At 39.4% G+C, this 16,717-nt stretch overlaps 1 protein-coding gene across 2 annotated transcripts in view; it reads left to right on the top strand.

Moving 5' to 3' along the window:
- The window catches only part of map7b (microtubule-associated protein 7b), a 190,138-nt gene that overhangs the window by 127,996 nt on the left and 45,425 nt on the right, over window positions 1-16,717 (top strand). For both annotated transcript variants that reach the window (XM_063040442.1, XM_063040441.1), the window contains exons 11-12: window positions 3,280-3,439; window positions 12,347-12,530. In XM_063040442.1, coding sequence (XP_062896512.1) covers window positions 3,280-3,439; window positions 12,347-12,530 — 344 coding nt within the window. The remainder of the gene's footprint in view (window positions 1-3,279; window positions 3,440-12,346; window positions 12,531-16,717) is intronic.

Below are 16,717 nucleotides of genomic sequence, written 5' to 3'. Positions count from 1 at the left end.
AATAAATATTCATGACAGTATCCTGAAAAACATGGACCACTTCCTATACCTTGTAAGCCAACTCTTCATGAAAGTATCCCTCCCCCAGAAATTGCAGTCAACAGGATGAGTTGCAATGTAAAAGATGGACAAATTTGAAAAAGGTGATTTCTGGACTGAAGGTGTTATATTTGAATCCGCGCAGTATACAGATTAAGGTTGGTGAACTTGTAGCACAGTTACAGATTGGCATGTATGATCTGTGGGCATCACTGAATTGTGGCTGAAAGAAGATTACAGCTGGGAGCTTAACATCCAAGAATACACATTTTATTGATAGGACAGGCAGGTAGGCAGAGGAGGTGCCGTAGCTTTGTTGGTGAAAATCGAAATCAGGTCATTAGAAAGTAGTGACATAGGGTTGGAAAGTGTTGAGTCATAGTGGGAATAAGGAACTGCAAACGTAAAAAGACCCTGATGGGAGTTATATACAGGCCCCCAAACAATAGTAAGGATGTAGTCTATAAATTACAACAGGAGATAGAAAATGTATGCCAAAAGGACAAAGTTACAATAGTCGTAGCAGATATCAATATGCAGGTATATGGGAAAATCAGGTTGGTGCTGGATCTAAAGAGGATGAATTTTAGAAGAGATGTCTTCTAAAATTAGAGGAGAGAATTCTGAAAAGAGATGGCTTTTTAGAGCAGATCATGGTTGAGCCCACTAAGGGATTAGCTATTCTGGATTGGGTCTTGTGCAATGAACCAGAATTGATTGGAGAGTTTAAGTTAAAGGAACCCTTAGGGGAAATGATCATAATATGATAGAATTCACCCCGAAATTTGAGGAGAAGCTGAAGTCAGATGTATCAGTATTACAGTGGAGTAAAGAGAATTACAGAGGCATGAGAGAGGAGCTGGCCAAAATTGATTGGAAAAGAACACTGGCAGGGATTACAGCAGAAGAGGAATGGCTGGAATTTGTGGAAGCAATTCAGAAGGTGCAGAATATATACATTCCAAAGAGGGTAAAGCATTCTAAAAGCAATATGACGCAACTGTGGCTAATAAGAGGAGTCAAAGCCAGCATAAAAGCCAAAGAGAGGACATATAATAAAGTAATAATTAGTGGGAAGTTAGAGGATTAGGAAGCTTTTAAAAAGTCAACAGAAGGCAAATAAGAAGGCATTAAGAAGGAAAAGATGAAATACGAAGGTAAGCCAGCCAATCGTATTAAGGAGGATACCAAAAGTTTCTTCAGATACATAAAGTGTAAAAGAGAGGCAAAAGTGGATATTGAAGCACTGGAAAATGATGCTGGAGAGGTAGTCAAGGGGGGACAAGGAAATGGCGGATGACTGAATAATTATTTTGCATCATTCTTCCCTGTGAAAGATATTAACAGTGTGCTGAAAGTTCAAGAGTGTCGGGGTAGGAGTATGTGATTACTAAGTGTATGCCATTACTAAGGCGAAGGTTCTTGGGATACTGAAAGATCTGCAGGTAGGTAAGTCACCTGGACCAGATGGTATACACCCCAGGGTTTTGAAAGAGGTGGCTGAAGAGATTGTGGAGATATTAGTTATGATCTAAGAATCAATTGATTCTGGCATGGTTCTGGAGGACTGGAAAACTGCAAATGTCACTTCATTGTTCAAGAAAGGAGAGTGACAGAAGAAAGGAAATAGGCCGGTTAGTCTGACCTCAATGGTTGGGAAGATGTTGGGGTCGATTGTTAAGAATGTGGTTTCACTGATATATTAGCATGGTAAGTGGAATGTTACCAGACCAGATTAAGCCAAATAGCTGGCAGTTGTGTAGCTGTTTCTATAACTACTATTATTTGACCAGTAGAATTCTTCTAACCAAGGTTTGCATCCCAGAGTCCCTTCATTCAGCAATAGCCCAAATCAATATCAAGAACAGCTGTTTTTTTTAAAAAGCCTCCCTTGATCCATATATATATTTCTTGTTAGTTAGTCCTGACGAAGGGTCTCGGCCTGAAACGTCGACTGCACCTCTTCCTACAGATGCTGCCTGGCCTGCTGCGTTCACCAGCAACTTTGATGTGTGTTGCTTGAATTTCCAGCATCTGCAGAATTCCTGTTGTTTATATATTTCTTGTGCTGTTTTATTGCAGTACTGCAGGGTCTCAGCACTGCACTACCTGATGTACCAGCCTTGATCATTGGCAAACAGAATCACCACAGATCCAAAGCCAGTGCCGACTGTAATCAAAGCAAGCCAGTGTCTTTACACCACCTTAGCTATGAATCCTTCTGGTTTCATTACTTCCCTAATTTGCAAAAGGAGTTCAGACCATACACAATACACATTTATCATCTCTTTTCCAGAACCAAAACAGCTTCAGTCATCAGAATAGAGTGTGTAGGTGATTTTTGCATATGTGCTCATTTAAAGGACTAACTTCAAACTACAGAATCCTTCCTAAAAGCATACAAATGGATAGTTCTTTCTACTAAATGTCCAGAGGCAAAGGTGCTTTATCAACCTGCCCCTAGATTACTACCAAACCCTGCACCTCTGACAATAAAAATCAATAACCAGTCACTGGCACTATAAAATGTGAAACACTCTTTCTATTTGTAGAGAAGTATTGGAAGAACAACCATGTGCTTAAACCCAGCAGTAAGCATGTGGTTTACTAGACAGCAATGACACTTATCCTTCTACACATGTTATCAGAAGATTTTCCAAATGCATTGGTTTGAATTCTATATTGTTTGTTTAGATAAATGAGAAGTGATCTTTCTGAAATGTATAAGATTCTGAGAGGGGTTGGGAGTATGGATGCTGAGAGGATGTTTCCCTCTTGTGAGGTAGGGGGCGGGGAAGGAAGGTGGTATCTTGAACAAGGGGGCACATTTTCGGAGTAAGGTGTCATCCACTTAAGACTGGAATGACAAGAGTTCTTTCCTCTAGGGGTCATGACTTGTTGAAATTCTTTACCCCTAAGAGGTATGAAAGTAGAGAGGTAACACTGAAATGTTATTTTAGACCTGTGTCTTGAATATATTCAAATGTTGTAAGTTCAAGGGAATCAAGGTGGTGCAGGGGGTGAAGAGAACATAGAAAAATATTATTGAGGCCAAGTTCATTCATAATTTAATAAATGGCAGAGCGGGCTTGAGTAGTCCCACTTCTGCTTGTACCTTTGATTTTGTAAACTGGGAAAGTATGGATTGGTCTGTGAATGAATGATTTATTTGATAATTAACTATTTGCATTTAAACTTTGTATCTAGATTCAAATGTCTTTTCTTTATCTACTTGTATAGAAAGCATTCCGGTCATGATATCTGCTACTCCTGGTAAGATCACAGCAGGTACCACTGACGCAGCAGAGGCCACAAAGCTTCTGGCTGAAAAACGGCGAATAGCACGGGAGCAGAGGGAACGAGAAGAGGAGGAGAAAAGAGAACAGGAGGAGAAAGAAAGGTATGCTATTATTTTGATGTGGGTTAAAGGGCTTGTTATTTTCAAATTCCAGTAATACAATGTGAAACCAATATAAATCCAAAATTTGTCAACTATGTATAGGTGGGCTTACATTTTTCAGAAATCCAGCTAATGAGATTTTAATTGGGAACTTAATGTTTCCCCAACTAGCACCAAGGCCTGGTTTCATATTTCACCCTTTACAGACCTATTTCTGTTTTCAGTCCAGCCAGCAAAATTCTTATCCTTGTTTTCAGATTCCTGCCAAGTCTCAAACCTGAAGTTCAGAAATTCAAGTTTAATTGTCATTGAACCATACACAAATACCCATAAATATGGAATTGGTTACTCCAGAGCTAAGGTGCAAAGCACAGTACTAACTGTCATACACAGCACAAGGCACATATAGCACATAAAAGATAATAGAAAGTACAGTCACACAGAAAAAAATAGGAAGTCTAAGTCCCTGAGTCTATAAATGTTACAGCAGTGTGCAGTCAAATACAATACAACTAGTCTTCTGCCAAGTAGGACAACTTATAAAACCTGTCTATTTGCAGGCTCTTCCCCCTCTTCAAAATCCCAAGGTCCTCCAGTTTCGGACCCTTGCACAATCCTGATCATAATTCTTCACACTTACTTATTTTCTGGAATTTTCTCCTTTTAAATTTTTTAACCTCTACATCTTTCTGTAATGAAGCACTTCTTAAAATATGTCTTTGTCTATGCTTTGGCTGATTGACCTAATATCTCATTTCTTATGTTATATTTAAGTAGTTTTGTTTTAAGTGGTATTGTCAAAACTTCATTTCTGGCCCAAGTCATCATGTTAGTTGGGCTTGATTATATCTAGCCCTTTTTAAATCTTTTTATTGAATAAGTATACAAAAAGGTAAGCCATATAAACATTAATACAATGTTAAAATATAATAAAATTACAAAAGGTATCAATACCAAAAAAGAATACTACAAACAATGTAATTTAAACATAAGAAACCAAGATAACATAATAGTATACTAAATTTTATATATATCAATAGAAGAAAAGAAAAAAAAACCCCAAAAAAAAACCCACCGTGCAACTAACTAAAAGCAAAGCAAAGCAATGGGCTAACTTGAAACCAAACAGAGTTAAACTTAAAATCACGTCCTCAATCCCGACCTCCATTAAAAACAGTGGGAAAAAAAAACAAGAAGGGTATATATTACATTAAATGAAAATATCGAATAAAAGATCCCCAAGTCTGTTCAAATTTAAATGAAGAATCATAAAGATTGCTTCTAATTTTCTCCAGATTCAAACATAATATCGTCTGAGAGAACCAAAAAAAGGTAGTTGGAGCATTAAGCTCTTTCCAATGTTGTAAAATACATCTTTTCGCCATTAAAGTAAGAAATGCAATCATTCTACAGGCTGAAGGGGAAAGATTACTAGAAATTTTAGGTAGTCCAAAGATAGCAGTAATAGGGTGAGGAGAGATATCTATATTTAATACCTTAGAAATAATATTAAAAATGTCTCTCCAAAAAGTTTCCAAAGTAGGGTAAGACCAAAACATATGAGTTAAAGAGGCTATCTGCCCCGAACATCTATCACAAAAAGGATTAATATGCAAGTAAAAACGCGCTAACTTATCTTTGGACATATGTGCTCTATGAACAACTTTAAATTGAATTAGGGAATGTTTAGCACAAATAGAGGAAGTATTAACTAATTGTAAAATCTGCCCCCAATCATCCACAGAAATGGTAAACCCCAATTCCTGTTCCCAATCTACCCTAATCTTATCAAATGGAGCTTTCCTAAGTTTCATAATAATATTATAAATCATAGCCGATGCACCTTTCTGACATGGATTAAGGTTAATTATCGAATCTAAAATATATGTAGGAGGAAGCATTGGAAAGGAAGAAAGTATAGTACTTAGGAAATTTCTAACTTGTAAATATCTAAAAAAATGTATTCTTGATAAGTTATATTTATTAGATAATTGTTCAAAAGACATAAGGGAACCATCTAAAAATAAATCCAAAAACCGTAAATTATATCTAGCCCTGTAGCTGCATTTTTTTTCCTGAACTAGTGTTGGTTTCAAAACTACTATTAAAACTAATGCAGTAATTATGATCCTTGAAAAAAACATTGCTTTTGATCTTTTGTTTTTATGGGAATACTTCAATATAAAGAAATTGGCAAATACAAAGACATTATTAAGTCTTTGAAACTTATGGTAACTCAATTCCAAGGGTGGGAAAGTGATTGAGATGGTGGTATTGGGAGAAATTTCCCAGAGTGATTGCAAATATTGTTTATAACAATGTTTTAATGAAAGGGTAGGAATGTAAAGATGAAAAATAACTGTATCATGGATTTTGAAACCAAAGTATAAAAAAATGTGTCATTATGTTCTTAAACTATGAAAATAGTCTCTTGATGGAAGCCTTAACTCAAATCTGATTTACCATCTACTGACTTGGGAAATGAACTGAATATGGCAAAGCTGCCCTGGTGCTAGCAAAGTTATCGCCCTAACTGTGTGTCGACAGGTGGTTAATTTGGGAGAGTTATCTGAATGATGAATCAAACAGCAGTCTAATTGTATTCTGAGAATTGTACCTTACAAACAGTGTGCCAGATTCCATCACAATCCCATTAACAGGACAGACACACCAAGGGCAGAGATAGCAGTACCTTTCTGGTAGCTCTGGAATTTGTCATTAGTAACTACAGAAGGGAGGCTCCATTGTTCAGGGGTTGGAGCACTGTTCTTGGGGTGGCATGGTAGCGTAGTGGTTAGTGTAACACTATTACCGCACTAGCGACCTGGGCTCAATTCCCCCTGCAGTCGGTGAGGAGTTTGTATGTTCTCCCATAACCTCCAGCTGCTCCAGTCTCCTTCCACATTCCGGTGAAGAATGGGTCAGTAGGTTACATGGGTATAATTGTGTGGCTTGAGCTTGAGGGCCAGAAGGGCCTGTAACTGTGCTGTATCTCTAAATAAGTCTGACTTGGGATAAAATGCTCCTGAGGTAATTAATTGTTTTCCCCATCATGAACAAACTTTCTGAGGACACTGCCCACCCTGTTCAAACATTATGTTCTCTGGTGCGAAAATCATACCAAATGAGTGGACTTGAACTAGATCTTGTTGCTCAACTGGGTATCCATAAAATATTCTGGATCATAAGGAGTAGCAGCAGTGTGTTGCACTATCAGCTATAACCTCAGCCAGGTATTGCCTTGCTTTACTATTTCTATCAAACTAATAAGTAACCCTTTAATAAATAGTATGGATAGGTATGCTGGAACCAGCATCAGTCCTACCCAAAATAAGGTGCCAACTTGGTGAAGCTGCAACACAGGACGACAAGTGAGCAAAACAGGTGTGCAATAAACAGAGAGCAAGGCTCTGCACTCCTGCCATACTTGTTAGTCACAATTGTGACCAGTGAGACAATACCAGAGGAAGCAATTCCAAGTACCTCCCCCTCCTCTGCAATAGCTGAGCTCAATACATAAGTGCCCAAGACAATGCTGAAGAATTTTAAGAATATATTTAGGCAGAATTGCTGAGTGGTTGATCCATCAGGCACTAGAAACCAGTCTTTTGGCAATTTAGTTGAATTCCTTATGCCAGTGAGAAATAGCTAGAACTCTGTATGCAGTAACGTTCATGTGATCCTATAACATCCTGACTGTCAGACCAAAATTTACATTCCAGAAGTAACCTAACACTGAGGTCTACCTGCCCATTAGGGCTATGGTCTCGGTATATTATGTCTGTAGAAAGAAGGACAGATCTAATCTGGTTAACTAATATTTAATTGGTCTTCAAACATTAGCAAAATGACAGGAGATATTATTGTTAAGCAGTACTAACTAACATTCTTATCACTGCTGTTTAGTTTGGGTTTCTTCAACATCATCTGATTCTGGACCGCTTTAGAGCCTTGCTCCAAACATAAGACAAGACCTAAGCTATAGACTTGGGCTTTTTCGCCCATCGAGTCTGCTCCGCCATTTCATCATGGTTGATCCATTTCCCCCCTCAGCCCCAATCTCCTGCTTTCTCCCTCAGCAGCTGAATTCAAGAAAAAGAATGCAAATGACTGCCCTTAATATCAAGGCATCATTTGATCAAGGAGAGATGGTATCAATATAAATAGGCATGAAAGAGAAAATACTCCAGCAGTTGAAATTATACCTCATGCAAAGGAGTCTGGTTCTTGAGAATCAAGCAACCCATCTCCAAGAAGTTCTTTAGAATAGTTTTCCTGGCCCAGCCGCCTTCAGCTACTACTTCTATGAATTACCTTGCATTATGAAGTCAGAAGCAGAGATATTATTTGAAGTTTACACCATGAAGTTTATACCGGGGGTCTCCAACCTTTTTTGCACCGCGGACCAGTTTAATATTGACAATATTCTTGCGGACCAGCCAACCGGGTGTGAAGGGGGGGGGGTGTTCAAGTAGGGTTGCCAACTTTCTCACTCTCAAATAAGGGACAAAAGTAGCAGTCAAATATGGGACACTTGTGTTTACCCCGAGAAAGACTACCATGACCATGAAGTCTTGCGCGGGCACCTGTGTGTGCATGCGTGATGTGCACATGCGTGTGTGTACATGCTGATTTTTTTTTCTACAAATCGGTTTTGGCTTAATCTTCCCGATTCTGTTAAGTGAAACTACACTGTACATACATTATTTCTACTTTATATAGGTTGTGTATTTATCTTATCATTCCTGCTTTTACTATATGTTAGTGTTATTTTAGGTTTTATGTGTTATTTGGTAGGTTATTTCAAGTTCAACAGTGCGTGATAGGGAATGAGAAAAGGAGCAGCTGACTCATATCGTTTCATATCGCCAAATCATATCACTTACTCGCGGCCTGCTAGCACGTGCTTTGTGGCCCGGTGGTTGGGGACCACTGGTTTACACAATGCCCAATGATGGTGCCTGCCATCTATAAAATTCACAACAGTTGCCTAGGCATCTCTTACTGCATTTCCCAAAATCACAGCATCTGCCACCAAGGAAATCAAAAGTGATAGCTGTGTGGAACACTACCATCTCCTGTTTTCTCATCAAGCTGCAGGCTGTTCTACCTTGGAAATGTATTGTCATTCTTCCATCACTGTTGGACCAATATCACTGAATATCCAGCAAGCAGATGGTTTATCTTTCTTGGGTAGACTGTAGTGGTTCAAGAAGGTGGCTCAGCACCAACATTTCAAGGGCAATTTGAGCAATAATCGGTGGTCCTACCGATGATTGCCCGCATTCTGAAAAATAAACTAAAGACAAAATTTAAAGGTGATTTTAAAGAAGTTTTTCAGGATAAACTATTTAGATATTTTAATTGTTGTAGCTATTTTAACAACATACAGACTTGGAAAGAATATGCTTTTGACTCTGATTGGATTCTCCTCAGATAATTTGCCCCTAGTGTTTTTTTTCATGTAGTTTATATGTTGTATGGTCAGGCTCTCAAAAATAAGTCTTTTGATCTGCATTATTCTCGATTCATTCCTTGCTATTTCTTCTGGCTTTTGAAATGTATAAGATCCTGATGATACCATGATACCATGTAGTTTACACTCAGTGGCCACTTTCTTAGGTATGCTGGTACACCTGCTTGGTAATGCCAATAAATAATCAGCCATCACATGGCAGCAACTTAATACATAAAAAAATGCAGGCATGGTCAAGAAGTTCAGTTGTTATTCAAACCAAACATCAGAATGGGGAAGAAATGTCAAGTGACTTCGACTGTGGAATGATTGTTGGTGCCAGAGAGGGTGGTTTGAATATCTCAGAAACTACTGATTTAGGATTTTCACACACACACAAGTCTCTACAGTTTACAGAGAATGGTGCAAGGAACAAAAAGGTCCAGTGATTGGCAGTTCTATGGGTGAGAAAGCCGTGTTAATGACAGAGGTCAGAGGAGAATGGCCAGACTGGTTCAAGCTGATAGGAAGGTGACAGTAACTCAAATAACTATGCATTACAACAGTGGTGTGCAGAAGGACATCTTTGAATGCACAACATGCTGAACCTTGAACTGAATATACCATGTAGCAGAAGATTCCACTGGGTTCAACTCGTGTACCTAATAAAGTGGCCACTGAGTGTATGTCTGAGCCATACAAAGTCAAGGGCAGTTTTGAATTTGAATGTTTTCTATTAGATGTAGGTAATGTAAATTGACCAGTGATACAATATCTACAAATCAGCTTGTTCTTTTGGACATTGGGTGATTTAACTTATTCACGGGTTAGGTGTCTGATCTCTGCGTATTGCTTGCTTGAGCTACTGTATTTGTTACTCCTTGATTGCTTTGGAATAGAATTTGGTAACTGAGGCATTGACATTCTTAGTGACACTCTTATTTTAAGTACCTTTAGCATCTAAGTCAGTAAAGAATGTAGCACAATTGCCTACTAGAGTGGATCATATCTAAGTTCTTTAATGGGGCATATCATGGAAAAGGTATTGAGTAGTATTATCATGGAATATATTGGTGCCATCTCCAGAGTTGAACACTAATGTATCATTATCACCTTTCCATCTGTTGAATAATGCAAAAAAAAAGCACACTGAACAAGGAAAGAAGCACAACCACAGCCACCTGGGTGTTACACCAGATTGTTATGAGCCTCACCGGTAAAGTCTCTGCATGAATGTGCCATTAGGTACTAGCCAGTACAGCATGGTATGCAGACACTGAAATGCTCTGAATAACCACAGTTACTTTAGTTATGCTCCACAATATTGGGTGTTGGACAGGTATGTTCCATAGCCTTTTTTTTTCCTGAATTGAGTTCAAAATAAAATTATTATCACAATGCTGTTACACGTATGTCACCATATAAAACGCTGAGATTAATTTTCTTGCGGACATACCCAATAAATCCAATGACTATAGTAGAATCAATGAAATACCGCACCAAATGGGTGTTCAGTCGGTGTGCAAAAGATAAACTGCATAAATACAGAAAGAAAAATAATAGCAATAGATAAATTAACCATAAATATCGAGAACATGAGGTAATGAGTCCATAGCTTGTGGGAATATTCGGTGAGGTTATCCCCTTTGGTTCAAGGGCCTGATGGTTGAAGGGTAATAACTGTTCCTGAACCTGGTGGTATGAGTGCTGAGGTTCCTATACCACCTTCCTGGTGGCAGCAGCAAGAAGAGAACATGATGTAGATGAAATGAAATATCTTTATTGTCATTGCATAGTACAATTGTCGTGCACCAATGCAGCGAAAATGAGTTTGCAACTCCCATACTCAATGCTATAAAACAACAAATAAAATAAATAAACAATAAATAAAATCAAGTAATCAGTCAGTACAACCAGCAACCATAAAACCAGTATTAAAGTAGATGGTGGAGGTCCTAGATGATGGATGCTGCTTTCTTGCGATAATGATCCATGTAGATATGCTCAATAGTGGGAAGGGCTTTACCTATGATGGACTGAGCTGTGTCCACTACTTTTTGTAGGATTTTTCCATCTAAGGGCATTGATGTTTCCATACCAGACTGTGATGTGGCCAATCGGTATACGCTTCCTCCACACATCTTTAGAAGTTTATCACAGTTTTAAGTGTCGTGCCAAATCTTCACAAACTCCTAAGGAAGTGGTGGTGCTGCTGTGCTTCCTTTGTAATTGCACTTGCATGCAGGGTCCAGAATAGGTCCCCTGAAATGACAACACTAAAGCATTTAAAGTCGCTGACCCTCTCCAGCTCTTCTTCCCTGATGAGGACTGGCTTATGGATCTCCGATTTCCTCCTCCTGAAGTCGATAATCAGCACCTTGGTCTTGCTGACATTGAGTAAGAGGTTGTTGTTGAGACATCACTCAGCCAGATTTTCAATCTCCCTTTTATACGCTGATTCATCACCACCTTTGATTCAGCCTACAACAGTGGTGTCATCAGCAAACTTAAATATAGCATTAGAGCTGTGCTTAGCCACACAGTCATTAGTGTAATGCAAGTGGAGGAGGGGCTAAGCACACAACTTTGTGGATACTTGTGCTGATGGAGATTGAGGAAGAAATATTGCCAATTTGAGCTCACTGTGGTCTGCAAGTGAGGAATTTGAGGATCCAATTGCACAAGGAGGTATTGAGGCCAAAGTGTTGAAGCTTATTGATTAGTTTTGAGGGGATGATTGTATTGAATGCTGAACTATAGTCAGTAAAGACCATCCTGATGTATGCACCTTTGCTGTCCAGATGTTCCAGCGTTGAGTGAAGAGGCAATGAAATGGCATTTGCTGTGGACTTGTGCTGGTAGGCAAATTGGAGCAGATCCAAGTTGCTTCTCAGGCAGGATTGATATGTTTCATTGCCAACCTCACAAAACACTTCAATGCTGTGAATGTAAGTGCTACTGGACATGAGTCAGTGAGGCAGGTTACCATGTTCATTTTGGCGACCGGTATAACTGAAGCATGTGTGTACCTCAGACTGCAGAAGCGACAGGTTAAAGATCTTGGTGGGCACTCCAGTCAGTTGAACAGCACATGGCTTTAGGTACCCCATCTGGGCTGGATGCTTTCCATGTTTTCACCCTCTTGGGAGGCTATTGTTAGTGCTGGCTGCAGCTTGGATGAGTGGATAAGACCTTGAGAATTCGAGAATTTGTTTTATTTTTGTATACAGAGAGTCACTGGCTTTCAGTTTGAGCATTAGTAGCCTGTCAAATGAATGGTATTTGTCAGCATTTTCAAAGATGAGTACAGATTATCTAATGTTTGGTGTAACTATTAAAATGGAAATATCCTTCTTTAGACATCTGCATGTTCTTTAGAGAAGTAGTTTCAATGTGATCGCTCTGTTATTCTGCAAACATCTGAACATTTTATGGTTTTCTGTTAAATAAAGGCAAATGAAGGAAGAAATACTGCAGCGAAAACAAGAAGAGAAAGCTCGCTGTGAAGAGGAAGCACGAAGACTTGAAGAGGAAAAGAGACTTCAAGAAGAACAGCAAAAACTTGAAGAGGAGCAAAGACTTCTACTGGAAAAGGCTGAAAGAGACAGAGAAGAAAGGGAGCGCATACAAAAGCAAGTGAGTTTATTTTATTATTTCTGCATACAAGATTTGCATTCTTGCTGTGCCACTGGTCTTGTTGTCATCTGAAAAGTAACTTGTATTGCAGACTAATCACTTAAGTGTTAATTATCCATGTGATTTGAGGGAAATTGCATCTGTACTTAAAGATTGCTCAAACTTATAAGATTGTTGCCATAATTTGAATAATCTTTCTAGCAAGATTTCACCAAAACAAGATAAAATAAAGAAAAAAGATTGGATAAATTCACCCTATGGGGTATCCCTTTAACAAATGTAAGCGATTTGCTCCATCATAGCTTGCTACTTATTGTCAGGTTTCGTTCTTGTGTTTTATGATGGACAACTACTAGTTCTTACTTGCCACAACTCAGCAGTCAAAAATTATCATGGTATGCAATCACCTACTAGCAGCCATTCTCATCTAATAATATGCTTATCTTACTGCAGGATTGTAACTTGTTGTCATGCCATATTATGAGTATAGTGGATTCCGGTTAATTGGGACTTATCAGGACTGGTACATTCTGACCCAATTAAATGGCTGCTCCAATTAGTCAAACTACCATTTTACTGAGTATCAAATTACGTATTTAAATGAAATGCAGAACAAATTAGAGCACTAACAACCCTGCTACAGTACTATAAAACGATAGTTTCTAATAGTTATCAACTATGTATATATAGTGTATATATAGTATATAATCCATAGTGTATGCTGCCATGTTCTTTAAATTAACTGAACAATATCAATGCAGACACCTACTGTAGAAAATGGACTGCAGTTATGTAATGCATTAGATTATTGCATCCTCCAAGTCTTAATTTTCACTGTAACATTCAAGATAATTGTCGATACCTTTGAGTTCTTTGTTGCTTCTAATTTGTTGAAGTAGTGAAATTGTTTCATTTTAATTCCTTCCATTTCTGGCATTTCCAAGCCCCAGTGCTTGAAACCACGATAAGGAAAGCATATTGGAATTGTGTTGCTGCTTTTTCTTGCCAACTATTAGTGACAAAAATCATTGCTTTTTGACGCAAGCACGTGCAACTGATGATATTTTGAAACTGTTTGCTCTAAGCACATGGTAGTGATTAGCAACCAAACAAGTGCAAGCCACTGATGCTAGTTGAAACTCTGGCAACAGTCTCCTCCCCCAATTAAGCAGCATAGTGACCCAAATAGACAAAAGGAATCCTGGCTATTTTTTTCAATTAGGTTTTGTTCTGTAAGTGGTGTCTCAAATCAGTGGCTGCCCCGATTAACTGTTTGCTCAATTAACTAGAATCCACTGTAATTGTAATGTCTCATTGGAAAGTTCTTGCATGTTACATGATGTTGGTCCTTGTACATTTGTCATGTAGGGGCAGCTGTTAAAATAATCTAAATATAACTGCAAGATCACTCTTGTATATATATATAAATGGAAAAGAATGAATCAATGAATACAAACGAAGTACAGTAACTCTTCCTTTAAGTAATTGGCAAGGATAGGCATTTGGCTATTGCACTAAATGATTTGTAACTTTTTTTCTATAAAGGAATACTGAAGAAGAATGGTGTTGTGATGTAGAATTAATATTGCTGCCTCACTACTCCAAGGAGCTAAATTTAATCATGACCTTAGATGACATTGGTGCAGAGTTTGCATTCTTTACCTGACTGCCTGGGTTTCCACCAGGTGCTTTGGTTTCCTCCCACATTACAAACTAAGCTGGTAGGTTAGTTTTTTTTTAAAGATTAAAGTCTGTCATGAGCCTTGCGGCCCATCAGGCTGGTGCTTATGCCGGTTTCAGTGGCGTGAAGCGACTGAGAGTACGAGACTCCCCACCCCCGGATAGGACACCAGTCTATCGCAAGGTTAACTCCCAGCATTTTTGCCAGTTCCCATGTTCAGCTGGGTAGACTGGCGCATTGTGTGGTTAAATGCCTTGCTCGAGGACACACACACTGCCTTGCCCGAGGCTCGAACCCATGACCTTCAGATCCAACACCCTAACCACTTTGGCCACGTGCCACTGGTAGATTAGTTGGCTACTTTAAATTACCCATTAACGTATGTTAATGGCACAAAGAATCAAAGGGTCATTGGTGGGCTTGTTTGAGAGAAAATAAGCTGCATTGTAGAAGGAAATAAATGGAGGGAAGGGATAAATGGGATTGAAAGTGGCTAAGGCTACGTCCACAATAGACCAGATAAATCCATAACCGAAGCCTTTTCTCTTCATTTTGACCCTCCGTCCACACAGAAACGGCATTTTCCTCCCCCGAGAAACAGAGCCTTTCTAAAACGCTATCCAGAGTGTGTAAATCTGAAAGTGCCAGTTGGTGGTGTAGTGTGTATGGGGTAACCCGAGCTTTTTAAAAATGCTGTCATGATGTGCCAGAACAGATGGTGGAGCCATCATATTCCTCATCATTGCAAATCCCTCTGCAACCGAGTCGGTTTTTCAATGTTCGTTGTCAGCCCGGTCATACTGTCTGTGAACTCCCTGTCAGTTGCCTCCATACGCTCCAGTATATTTTTTTTAGTTTTAAGTCCTCCTACGCGAGAGCTAACAGCTGTCTGTCATTTGGCAATTTCCTTTTAAGTTTTTTTAGTCTGTAACTGAACAAACACACACGGCGAGATTCAACACCAATCATGTCGCAGCCATCACCTGTTGTTTGGTCCAAACTGTCAGAGTTGGGCGTACTCGTCGAAGCAGGGGAAGTGGCTGTACATTGGTCGCTGTGATGTACATTGACCCTATCCCCCACATCGCAGGTTTCAATGCCGCCTTGAATTGCCGTTGTGGCTGGTGAGCCCCCCCAGATCTGCTCACGTAACTCAAAGTACAGTAGAACGACTCTACCGTGTCCACTTTTTCGTCCTGCATCCACTGCCTATCGGTATTTGTGGCGAATCACCTTAAGTTTAGTTACAATAATTGTCTTGGTTATATCGTCCAATTTGTGCGGGTAGTCCTTACCCAGAGATTCTGACCGCTCTGCCGCGAGGTACTGTTCTTTATAGCGGTCGAGGATGTTGTTGTATTTGGTTTGACACGACTCCCAGTCCACGTTCTCCACTGCTTTGCTGACTTTGTAGTCGTTTGTAACTCGCAGAAGCAGCTCAACTTCATCGTCTGTCTAAACGAAGAAGTCTAGTCTGCTTCTTCCAGTGGAGGTTTCCTTTGTATTCCTTGAAGACATTGTTGCAAACTTTCTTTTGCTGTTGTTATAGGTACTCAGTTTTTGACCAATGGAAATAGCACAACGCCGCCGTGGAAACGGAAATAGTATACCGTTTCTTCTTTGCTTGTTTTCTGTAGATGTGTCCTGCACGTGCCCAGTAGGAGGAGATTCGCCCAAATACCCATTTTAATGTGGATGGAGGTATTTTCAAAAACACCTAGTGTGGACGCCTATCGTTTTTACACAAAACCAGCATTTTCAAAATTATCCGGTCTAGTGTGGACATAGTCTAATTCTCTGAGAGTCAGCTTGGCCTTTTTCTGTAATGAGAAATATTTTAAAAAGCCAATATTATCTCTGAGCAAATTTTCCCACCCTTTAGTTCTGACAGCAAAAGCCCAGCTTACCACGTTACCTTGCTAGCGGATGTATTTCTTGTCACCAGTCTATTGTCCATTGGCTTGGCAACCAACTGGGCAAACTTAAGACAAGATGCTACAACAATAACTTCCCAGGTGCCAGGGTCATGGACGTCTCAAATCATGTCTACAACACTCTAAAGGGGGAGGATGAGCAGCCAGATGTGTTGGTGTATATTGGTACCAATGACATAGGAAAGGAAAGAGAATGGATCCCAAAGAGAGAATTTAGAGAGCTAGGTAGAAAGCTGAAAAGCAGGACCTCCACGGTAACAATCTCTCGATTGCTGCCTGTGACACGCGCCAGTGAACAAGGAGAAAATTCATAAGTCTGAGGTGCAGAGAGTTCTGGGAGTCCTTGTGCAGGATTCCCTAAAGGTTAATTTGCAAGTTGAAATGGCAAATGCAATGTTAACATTCATTTCAAGACGACTAGAATATGAAAGCAAGGCTGTACCACTGGGGCTGTATAAGGCACTGGTGAGGTGTTACTTGGAGTATTGTAAGCAGTCTTGGGCCTCTTGTTTAAAAAAGGATATGCTGACATTGGAGAGGATTCAGAGAAGATTCAGGGGGATGATTCCAGG

Source organism: Mobula hypostoma, chromosome 2 (genome assembly GCF_963921235.1).
Source record: "Mobula hypostoma chromosome 2, sMobHyp1.1, whole genome shotgun sequence".
In the NCBI taxonomy this organism is placed as follows: Eukaryota; Metazoa; Chordata; class Chondrichthyes; order Myliobatiformes; family Myliobatidae; genus Mobula; species Mobula hypostoma.
This window is presented reverse-complemented; position numbering and strand designations above follow the sequence as displayed.